This window comes from Anneissia japonica, unplaced genomic scaffold (genome assembly GCF_011630105.1).
Source record: "Anneissia japonica isolate Jap-2015-1 unplaced genomic scaffold, ASM1163010v1 scaffold1764_len714935_cov166, whole genome shotgun sequence".
Lineage (NCBI taxonomy): Eukaryota > Metazoa > Echinodermata > Crinoidea > Comatulida > Comatulidae > Anneissia > Anneissia japonica.
In genome coordinates, this window is record NW_022757468.1 from 330,483 (window position 1) to 342,573 (window position 12,091).

Consider the following 12,091-nt stretch of genomic DNA (forward strand, 5'->3'; position numbering starts at 1 on the left):
GGTTAAATGCTTAAAATTTATATAATTAGGTTGATATATATCTTATTTTTTGGAGATATCAAAGCAGCGGCGGGAGTAATAAAAATAAAGGAAAATTTTTATTTTTTCTTAAATTTCCATTTTTCGTGGCCGCAGGTGCGCTAATTGGCAAAAAAAAATGTTATTTTTATTTGAAATCATCATTATTGGCGGGCAGCTGGTTCACTAAAAAAGGTATAAAGAAGTCTCACTTTATAAAACAAATAATGAGTGTTTTTTTTATCATAAGATTTGACTGTTCCATTCAATTCAGCTCCACCTCGTTGAATGGAACAGTCAATATTTTTAACTCATGAAAATATTCTTCCCATTGCACTCATAAACATTAGTTATTTGTAATTATCTTATCACAATCTTCTTGCCATTATTCTCATCATCTTCATAATGATCCTCATCATTACATTATTCATCTGATGTCATCTTCCTAGTTGTATTCATGACCGCTGCCCACATCATCACATCATACAAAACCGAATTATTAAATTAGCACGACTCGGCAAAAATACTCATTAGAAATTCATTTTTATTCTTTAAAACTGTCAACTGAGACAGCGTCTGATGATTTGTTTTCTTTCATTACACATTAATATTAGCATCTTAATTTCATTTTAAGTTAAAGTTTGAACAAGTACACATAAATATATAACAAACTATGCCTACAACACCACCATATTCAGTTTTAATATTTTAAATTATGTTGCGTTTTGAACTTTGAACTTGTAATAATTGACAGTCTGTACAACAATGTTGGATTAATAAACAAAAATTTGTACTTTTTAATACCTACAGTATATACACGTTTTGAAATGAAATAAAAAATAACAGTCCATCTTTTTGCATTAATAATATTTTTAATTATTTTTATTTTGGATTACAACGGCAGCTCAAATTGAACATCTATGGATGCTTGTTTTGCTAACTCCACAATCGCAGACAATTTAACAACCTGGGAAAAAAGAACATAATACATTTATTAGACAATAGTTATAATAAAATTTTTATTAGTTTTAGAAATATCTGCATTGATCTTAGGTTTTATTATTATTATATGGCAATTCGAATGGCCAATCGGTTTAGGCAGGACACTGCAATGTACAGCGATAATATCGGTGCAGGTTTGAGCGGCATACTCTGGTGGTGAAACAAGTCTTCTCAGATATATAACATGTGCACTTTAAAATCCCAGTACATCTTTCGAGATGATTAGGGGGTCACACCGGTTCATGCAGGCCCTGTTGAGGACTGACAAGAGATAGCTGGCACCGGTTTACCAGGTAGCTCAGACACAAAGAGACCCTTTCGGGAGAAGTAAGATATTGTATAAGCTAGTCCACACCTCAAATACATTGAGACTTCGGTATAAAGCATTATATAAATCCAAGTACATTACACAACATTAACCGAAATGTCCACTGATTAATCTCAGATAAGATAGTATAATACATACTCCAAGTATCGAAATGCATCCATCGTGTCGGGATTCAATATTTCGACATTAATTATGTCATCATTTGTGTTATGTTTACACAACATTATACCACTTAAAAAAATGGTGGTTAAGATGGTTGCTTTTAAATCCAAGAGTCTTGTGTTTAATCTGTCACCGCAGGATTTCTTTTTGTTTTTCCTCACAACGAAAAACAGTTCCAATACCTAAGCCATCTAAAAGAGACTTAGTTTCTAATGCATCTTTTGATCCTATTTACGGATGAGTTAAAAATTTCACAATAGATTATATATTTACCATTTTTGCTGCTTCTTCAAGATCATTGCAAGCAATAATTTTCATTTCACTAGCGGCAATTAATGCCTTAGCATCTTCAACTTGAGTTCCTAAGAAAAAAAAAAATTCACAAGAACTTTAATTATAAATCAAGTGTACAATGACATGTTTCCTGTTATGAAAATTAACCTCTGTTTACAGTCACATATTGATTGGCATACACTAACCTTGTAACCGGCAGACAATAGGCATTTTAAGACTGAGGTCGCTGGCTGCTGCAATAATGCCTTGAGCAATCACATCACATCGCATGATGCCACCAAAGATATTAACCAGAATTGCATTCACCTACCGAATATAGGACATTATTTAATCCATCAACAATAATCAATAGTAATGATAATGGCTATAGAAAAATTCAAATACAAGTTTGAATTAATGTCAAATAAAAAATAAATGATAGTTGCTTGTCAAGGTCCAAAAACTAAACATATATTACACAAAAAAAGATTTATAAAAACATAAGTGATAATCAAACTGCCTTTTCGACAACATATAAAGTTAATGTTAAAGTATAGAACTGGGACAAGGGATTTCATATTCCATTCTACTTTTCATGCTTTTGTCGCTGATGTTGGTTTTGGCATGGCAAGCCTCATTTGTATGAAAGTATTACAACTATCCCTGAAAACTGAAAGGTCCACTGATTAATCTCAGATAAGGTAGTATAATACATACTCCAAGTATTGAAATGCCATCGTGTCGGGATTCAATATTTCGACATTAATTATGTTATCATCAGGAATATGAGATAATTCATGTCAAAATATTGAATCCCGACACGATGGTGTGCATTTCGATACTTCAAGTATGTATTATAATATCCTATCCCTGAAAAGTATACATTTTCTAGGAATAAACAAATACCAACGAATGTGGATTAGTGGAAACATAGAAATAGGTATTAACATAAAAAAGAAGATAATATTTTGATGAATGATTGTAGGTATAAATTGTTTTCTCATGCAATTTCCTTTCAGAAAATGTATAGTTTGTATTTGGTTGGGAAATTAATCGTGCTAATTTTAAACCGAAGAGTGTCGCAAAATCGGCTATGCAACATAAAAGGTGGCAGTTTAAACACGATTTCACTTAAACCAAAGAGTATAGAATAGCAAGGTGTGACTGTTGAAGTTTATTTGAAACGGAATCCTATCACGAAAAGTACTAAAACAAATTGGGAACCATCCTTCGAAAGGGGTGATATACATGTAAAATTTGTGTCGAGTGTGTGCTGCGTGTAAAGAAAGCCTGTTCAAATTTCGAGCCGTATTCAAATTATAAGGTGGCCCTTATCAAGTGGTAGTACTGCATTTTTCGTTTCATTTTGTGCATAAAAAATCAGGATAGTCAGACTTCTAGGCATACTATCTTCTTTGCTTAAACTTACATTGGGATCTGAGGTGATGAGCTTGAAGGCTTCCTTCACCTGGTCTTTTGTAGCTCCTCCCCCAACATCTAAAAAGTTAGCTGGGGCTCCACCATGCAATTTGATGATGTCCATTGTAGACATAGCTAAACCAGCACCATTTACTGGGGGTAAACCAGATTGTGTATTTATCAATACAAACGACACTTACTTTACAATCTATACATTATATGAAATATATTAGAATATTTTGACCAAGTATAAAAAAAAACAACTTAATATCAAACATTCACTTAGACCAAAGAATATAGAACTGTAAGAGGACAGATTCTCGTGGTTTTGTTGGAATGTAATCCTATTTCAAAAAGTACTGCCACAAAAGGGCTTGTCCTTCAATAAACGGGTTTCGAGTTTACAGATCATTAATTAATGGACATTTTGGCATGTAAAATAAGATCGACTTAGAAATTATTTGAGTTAGGCAAATTTGACTTAGGAAATATCCTCTACAGACAATTGTGAGCCCATCTTCCTTCCTTTCTCTCGTAAATAAATATTTGATTTCTAGTTCAAAAATGGAGACCAAAAATATATTAAGGCGACTTCATCATTTGGCACAATATAAATAGTGCTACTTGGGAGTAGGCTCAGGGGGGTGTGGATGCCCCCATGGCAAGAAAATAATTTCACTAACTGGCTAAAAATGCTAAAACTGACCACTGAGATTTCATTGGATTAGAAATTTAGTTCTGCATTGTCATTTTTCGCATTCCCCCATGAGCATACCAGCCTACGTTCCAGTGCTAAATGAACTCGCGGTAGATATAGTAGTGAGGAAGGCAAAAATGCAATACAAGCGGTTTAATAGTTTTTGGAAGGCCCTTACTGTACCCGAAACAACACTAGTGTATTACATTAGTATACTACACTGATGCACCACTGCCAATGTTTTTATAATTATATCATTAATATATAACAGCATTAGTAGTGGTATGATCATCATAGAATCCAACTAGGAAATGGAAATTTTAAACTTACCAAGACAACCTATTGTGCCATCAAGCTGTATGTAATTGAGGTTTGACTTGGATGCCTCCACCTCTCTAGGATCTTCTTGAGCCTGGTCTCTCAGAGCATGGATGTCTTTTTGTCTGTATGATGCATTGTCATCAAAGTTGATCTTACAGTCCATGCATAAAACTGAAAATAGAAATAAGCAATTAAAAGGGTACATATTACAAGTATTTATTATGTACACACAAAATTTACACATACCTATAAAAGCAAATGGCATGTAAAACAAAGAGTGCAAGGAGACATTTGGAGAGGCATTCAATAGACAGTGGTAATGATGATGATCATAATAAATATGTGGAAAACCCCTCCATTTGTCGTAATTTCTAATATCCCACAAGCACCTACCATCAATAATTAGCATTGGGTATTTTTTTAATGGTTTACAGTGGGTTAATTTCCAGCATTGTTGCATCATACTTAATCAACAGTTCATACAGTTTAATAAAGGTGTCAGCAGCCTACAACATCAAATAAACAATCATATATAAAGCTCTATCCACTATATAAAAATGTTGTATGCCCATATATAGCCATGATGTGCCTATATATGGTCATAATGTCATGTCATCATGACATGTTTTTGTCAAATAAAATTTGATAGTCTGGACAGGAGTCTAAAGTAAGTATATATATATATGACAAAATATTTTCATTCTTTTCCTTTCCCACACTGTATTAGTCTACTATCATAAACGTTTTTTGGGAGAGGTAGAGTGTTGTGGTTGTTTATATGGATTTAAGTAAGCATTATTGTAGAACAATGGAGCTCCTGTCTTTATCACATATTGTTGAGTCAAGTTCAACAAAGAGCTCTGACACCTCTCAACCCCTTCTAGTATGACCAGACATACCTCTGCAACACAGCCATCTGAAAAGCCAATCTTCTTTGCTACATCTATTGCTGTCTCTTTTGTCAACCCTTTAGAAATCATTAAGCAAACAATATAATTTGATATTAAGTTAAATTCTTGAATCAAAATAATCAAAAGATAATTTCTTATATTTTGTAGTACCATACATTATGTTGTTTAAGCATTATTTATATATTATTATTAAGTAAAAATGATTTATCCTTAATATCAATATTGTTATTATCATCAGTGTCTTCATCAATATAATATTCCATGGCATCACCATCATAATAGTCAGCAACATTACAGCATTGCAATTGTCATCATCATTTTCAACATAATAATCATCTAGATCAACAGTATAGTCACTATCATAATCAACATCATCATCATCATCATCAACTTCATCACCACCAACATCACTTTCAACAACATCAACAGCTTCATAATCAACATTATCAGTATCATCATCATCAATATTGTCGTTATCATCGTAAACACCATCATCATCATTTAAACACTATCATTATCGCCATTATCATTTTCTTCACTACTATCATCATCATCATCACCATCACCATCACCATCAATATTGCAATTGTCATCAATACCATCATTATCATCACCACCACCATTCTCCATTATCCTTCATTATCCTATCCTGAATGGCAGTGATTATACCTTCTTTGATATCAATGCCTTGTTTGACAATAGAATCTGGACTTTCTTGAGCTATTTCTTCAATATTCACTCCACCCTGTGAACTTGCAATAATTACAGGTCCCTATATATTTAAAAGTTAATAAGACTTTTAATCAATGAGTGTATGCTCTATTTTACAAATTTAACACTAACATGGAGTGGAGTTAAGTGGTTAAAATGCTTTCCTTTCAATCTCAGGGTCCTGGGTTCAATTCCTCGCAACTAAAAAGAAGTCCTACTCCTAAAACCTCATGAAGAGACTTGATTTATAAAGCACTCTTGCATTTTTCATTACAAAAATCTCCACATATCAGTTGGAATATGGGTTTATCTGGCATAAGCAGGAAAATTTTAAAATATATTATTAAATATACTACGTACCATATATGATCTATCTAATGTAATTGCAAAGTAATATTCACGTCTTGAATACATTCTCTCACAAACCAAAACCTGAAAAAAAAACAGAAAAGCATTATGGAAGATTATAAATATTTTTATTTATTGGTATTTTAGAAAATTTATATTTGATATGTTTTCTAGATGAAAGTGCAGCCCGCGGGGCCACAAGCAGCCCACAGCAGCAAGCAGCAATTTTGATGTGTCTGCCAATGACACTATGCAAAATAGAGCAGAAAAATAATGAGGTACACAATTGATTGAAGGTTAAAACATACATAGAGCACAATTAATGTTTTAGCCTTCAATCATTTTTTGTACTGCCAGCACATATATGCTCCAATTCAGAATGAGGTAAACTGGTACATTAGTAATAAGTGACATTTATTACTGAGATGTGTCCTACCCCTTTCAGAATGCCAAGAAATTTAGTTCATTTCTGAAACACTCTTTTAAGATTCTGTATACTAAGTACCATTAGGGGATATATTCGGAATCCATCATGTTTAATGCGCCAATAGTTATTTAGAATGTTAATGGCATCGTCGAATACTTCATCGTCGCTTAAATATCTTTGCTCAATGGGTGGCGTATCTTTTCTTGGAAATGTTATGGGCAATGTGACTGAAGCTAGTTTATTCAACAACGGGGCCCAAAAGTTTTCAATCGGATTTTCCTTTGAATATCCGGCAGTCAGATTTGCCACGTAGTAGTTGTAGTCGAAGTAATAGTCCCACCATAATAATGTCCCTGGCATATTTATGTATGGATGGATTCTGTTGACCAATCTGGTCCTCTGTCAGCTAAAATCATTACAACTGATTTTTCCTCCCCAACAGTCGCATCTTCAATCAACTCTCCAAGTCTTCTGGATAAGATTCTGCCTGGTTAAAAACATACGTTGGACCAGTTAATCTATATCTAACATGGCTTGCTGGGCAGGTAGATCTGGTACGATGCTGGTCAGGTTCCACACTTCTTGATCATGTGGGCTGAGTAATTAATTTTGCCTTAGTTTTCATGACATGATACCCGATGGAATTATTTTGGATCATATGGAAAATTGTGATCGTTGTAGTTCGGTCGGTCAGAGTCCAAAAAAAAAACTGTCGTATCTGGAAGTACCAGCTCACAGCAAGGGTCCCAACATCAACTTTATTTTTGTCATCACACGACAACCGCAAACATTTGTCCTTGCAAAATTCACACACTTCATTCAATATTTTGCACTGCGATTGGCAAAAATGTAGATCAAAGTGTTGATTCTTTGTTGCGCAGTGTGACTTAGCAGGTACTTGCACTTTCACTTGCTTTTAAAATATCTAGCACTGCTGGTTCCACTTCTTGGCGGCATCATTAACCGATGAACAGTGAACTTGCTAATTCCTGCAGCTTCCAGCTCAGGTTCGTTTTCTTTGAAATGATCAGTGATGTGTTGCAATGTTACACCATTTATTTTCCTATAACATTAACTTGTTCTAATCTAGATTTGCCACTCTTTGTTTCAGTCAGGATTGTTTATTCTCAATCCCAATATACTTTCTCAAGATGATTGTTTGTGACTGGCCATTAGGATTTCTGGTACGGTAAATTATATCATAATATTGTGTCTCTCTGTATTATATTATTATTCCTCTTGATGATACTTGATTAAGAAAATAAAACATCACATAAAATGGCATTGGAGTGGAGTGAACTTTAATCTAAAAACCATAGGCCTACAGTCAAAAGTAACTGATATTATGGATACGAGCGATGAACAAGTTGTTGGTACTGCACATACAGTAACTACAAATAGGATTTGTTTCCCAGTAAATTTCTCACATGTAAATAACAGCATAATTAAAATGTTTTACACTAAGTAAAAAAAAAAATCAATATTAAACATCTCCTTTATTTATTCAACCATAATTGACGAATATCTACAAAATGTTCTATTGTTTTACTGTTTGGGTCTATTTTTTCTCGGGAAAAATATTGTAGGTTTCCTTTTCCTATTTAATAACACCAAATAATCCCAGCGTAGTACAAACTCAAAAACTTCGGCAGACAATAAATTAACTACAAAACTCAATATCAAAATTGGCAGATTCATGTACCGCGTGTACAACAGAAGATGCGGTAGAGGGTATAGTATTAGTCTTCATATTAAACAGCAATCTCACTCAATTTCGTTAACATTTCAATGCTTCAGTGAACATAACCACACCTACCTGATTAACGAAAGGGCTTAGGTAGTGCCACATGTACTGCAGTCTACTTCGGTACACAAAGTACAATAAAATTGGCACCATCCCTTAACTAATATTAATAAATAAAAAATACAAATAACTTACTGAATTACATGGCCTGCCAGCAGCTCCTGTTTGTTTGGTTATTAACTTGTTGCCAATCATCTGTGATGCAATTTCACGAACTTCTGTTGGTCTTGAATGCGAGTAATTTGTATTAATAAATGCTAATCAAAGAATTAATAATTACACTCTGCCCGACAAACACAGAGATCTCTGTGTTTGGTAATGCAATGCTTGCCCACCAAAACACGGAGATCTCCGTGTTTCAGGTTTTTTTTTACAGAATCCGATAGATGGGGTAATTACTGACATGTACTAACAATTTAAACAATATATTCAGTCTGATCGTAAGTATTTCACTATTTGTTTGCTTACATTAGCGTAGAGTGGTATTGATTTACTTTCATGAAATCACAATTATCTCAGCTTTCATTGTGCGAAATTGCGTAAATCTCAAAAAGTGAGTCATTTTCATTTTACTGTACGAGTCACAGATTGTGATTAGAACAAAGTGTTTGGTACCATTGTAAAGCTAAAATGTTTGTAGTTCTTGTAGTATTCACTACATGTCAATCTGATCACATACGCACTCTCAACGATCTTCGGAAAAGTGTTAAAATCTGCTAAAAATTCTTGCAGTGGCTGATACTATTTTTCAAATACCTGCTGTATTTCATATTGGTATGCCATTGTCAGCAACTAATGCAAATTTTTAAAAATTAACAGTTTCACAAAAAAATGTGTTTCTAAATTGTGACAATGTTAGCCTCAAGAAACAAAGTTCAAAAAGTATAGTATATTCTAATTTCATATAATCCATAATACCTGTAATAATAAAAACATACATTAATAATAATGTTAATAACAAGTTTGCTAGTGAAAAAGAAATTAAAACTAATATAATAATAATAATACTATTATTAGTATTACACTAATCATAGCCTCCTCCCTTTGCAATTTTCATCTGATATAATTCAGTATTAAAGCAAATACTTACGAAAAAGCTAACTTGACACCTCCTTTAAGACCACTTTCAAAGTGACCTTTCCCCCTTCCTCCGGCCAGGACTTGTGCTTTGATTACTACATCATTTCCTCCTGCAAATAACAAATTATAATCAAGAAATAAAAAAAAATGACGAGTTGATGATTATTGAAACCTGTGTAGAAGCCTAGTGTTGTACCAATCTCATTTGTTTCCTTTTCATGTCCAGGTACATTATTGAGACTTAATCTGGGCACTCACTGCATCAGACGACCGTCGGCTGACGAATCCAAATCTGCTCCCCGTGAGCTTCAGTTGACGCGATGCCGTCTGCTGATTGTCAGTGGCAGTCGGGATGGTTAGTAACTAGAAACGATCCCTTGCACGTGCGTGGTGGTATTGCGTTCTACATTGAATCGCATCGGCAAACGACCGTCGGATGCAGTAAGTACCTGACTTTAGGCGGTATAAAAAATCGTCGTCCTGCTGCAAGCATTTTCTACGGATACTGAAGCAAATTGTCCTTATATAAAACCACTATTAAAAAATAGGCTCCCAGCGGGTGCATGTATCTATGCCTTATACTGTATTACGTTTACTATCTGCATGAAGAATAGGTTATGTGTGGTGGTGTTCCCTTTGCTGTTAAAAATCTGCGACAATGACCAGTGTTTATGACATTCTTCTTGTTCTCAAAGGAGATGGTAGAGATATCTGCGTATGGTGCAAAATGTTTGTAGAGTTGAATAGTTTTGGAGGTATAGGAGCTTGATGGACGTTCAACAGATGTTTATAGTAGTCTCAGTATTATCAACTAGACAAGACTTTTTTACACTTTGTTTAGCGTATTTTATTGAAATGATGAAATGGCAAAAAGACAGTAGTCTTTGAGGCCAAAATCTATTCGTTTTCTAATAGAGTACCCCCTACCTCGTGGTAGTACCATATCATGCACCTCCACCAAATTTACACACATGACCTCTACCGGATATACTCTTCTAGAGTTAACTGCCAGAAGACAACATAGTGTCTATGCCTCCCCAAAAACTGAAAACTAGTGAAAACTGCATTATTTGGTCAATGTCATTGGATGGAAGTTAACATATTTCATAAACAACATAATGAACAGTATACTAGTCTGTTCACATACAATACACAGTAATTAAAACAAAGTAGCACATCTGAGACTAGCATTTATGTATGCAATACGCTGCTTCAGGTGAATTCACGGTAGAATTGTAGGCTACAGAGTACTCAAGACCTCGTCCCAATTTGTCTCACTAGTCTCATAACATACTTCATAATTTTAAAAAGCAATTCAATGTCATAGATAAATCTTTGAAGGTAATTTTTTGAGATTTTATCGTGTGTGAATTCTTACCTAGGTCTTTTGCTGCTTGGTATGCCTCATCAGGTGTCATCGCTACCTTAGCACCTGGGATTGGCACACCTGCTTCTTGTAGCAGATTGAAACTTAGATATTCATGAAGAGACAAATTTCTACGCTGTTGTCCATTAAGTAATTGATTACAAGTGGCTGCAGCAACCTGAATGAAAACAATATCAATCTAATGTTAATACTAGTTAGTACTGTACTATAATCTGAACAACAGTGATAATGCCTCCTCCTAGACAGTTCAGTGACAGCAGATTTTTATCGCGTTCACACCAGCAGCAGAGCAGTTGTATAATTATTTTTCTCCATCATCATACAATATTATAAAAAAAATTATGATTCAAAATAAAAAAATCATGTCACATATATTTACTTTAGCCTACTTTATTAATGAAATTATATAACCTTATTGTAAATAAAATTGTGCAATTGAATTCAGCCACAAGGTTGATGTGTTTTAGCATAAAGAAAGAATAAAGACTTTTCATAGACTTACAGTAGCCTAGGCATCTAATAAAATATATTGATATTATTATTAATATTAGGCTTAGCCTAATATATTTCATTTAGTGTTCAATGTGTTCCATATGTAGTTATGTTAGAGGAGTGACGTCACGGACTGTTATCGTTGTCGCGACGCCGATGCTGATTGTTTTGGTTTTGCATCTTGCATCCAGATTAGAAAAAATCGTATTAAATCGTTTATTGGTTGCATTCGCTAGCATTTGAACTTATTTACAAAGTAAACAGGTCAAAGTTTACTTGCGCTATTTAAAAATATTTTTTTCATTGATCGGTCACGGAGTTACAGTGTACGGAACATTTTCTTTGAAATTAAGCATCATTTACACATATTTTGTAAGCTCTGTAAATTTTAAAAACCATCCTGTAATTTTAAGAATTATATATTTAATATATATGCCAAGTATGAATTAGATCTGATGCTACTCAACAATTTTTTTGATTTTCTCAAATCTTACGATTCTCGAGTCCGCTGATCGAAAGATGTGTACATTTGAGGATGATTCAAACGGCATAATTGTTATTAAATTTACACATAAAGTCTGTATTACTGATGAATATGTCCAATATAATCATTGCTTAGTATTATATAATAGAATATTTTTAAAGATTTTGATTTATTATAATGATATTTTGCGATTAATATACCCGTGTATAATTGAGAATTACCGTCAC

At 33.7% G+C, this 12,091-nt stretch overlaps 1 protein-coding gene across 1 annotated transcript in view; it reads right to left on the reverse strand.

Moving 5' to 3' along the window:
• Window positions 1-542: 542 nt before the first annotated feature.
• The window catches only part of LOC117124772 (succinate--CoA ligase [ADP-forming] subunit beta, mitochondrial-like), a 12,404-nt gene continuing 855 nt past the window's right edge, over window positions 543-12,091 (reverse strand). Inside the window, 12 exon segments of the mRNA XM_033271095.1 lie at window positions 543-985; window positions 1,784-1,872; window positions 1,990-2,110; window positions 3,213-3,355; window positions 4,230-4,402; window positions 4,641-4,726; window positions 5,120-5,187; window positions 5,801-5,903; window positions 6,203-6,274; window positions 8,557-8,647; window positions 9,512-9,611; window positions 10,880-11,045. Of these exon segments, the coding sequence (XP_033126986.1) occupies window positions 911-985; window positions 1,784-1,872; window positions 1,990-2,110; window positions 3,213-3,355; window positions 4,230-4,402; window positions 4,641-4,726; window positions 5,120-5,187; window positions 5,801-5,903; window positions 6,203-6,274; window positions 8,557-8,647; window positions 9,512-9,611; window positions 10,880-11,045 (1,287 nt within the window). The 3' untranslated portion in view covers window positions 543-910.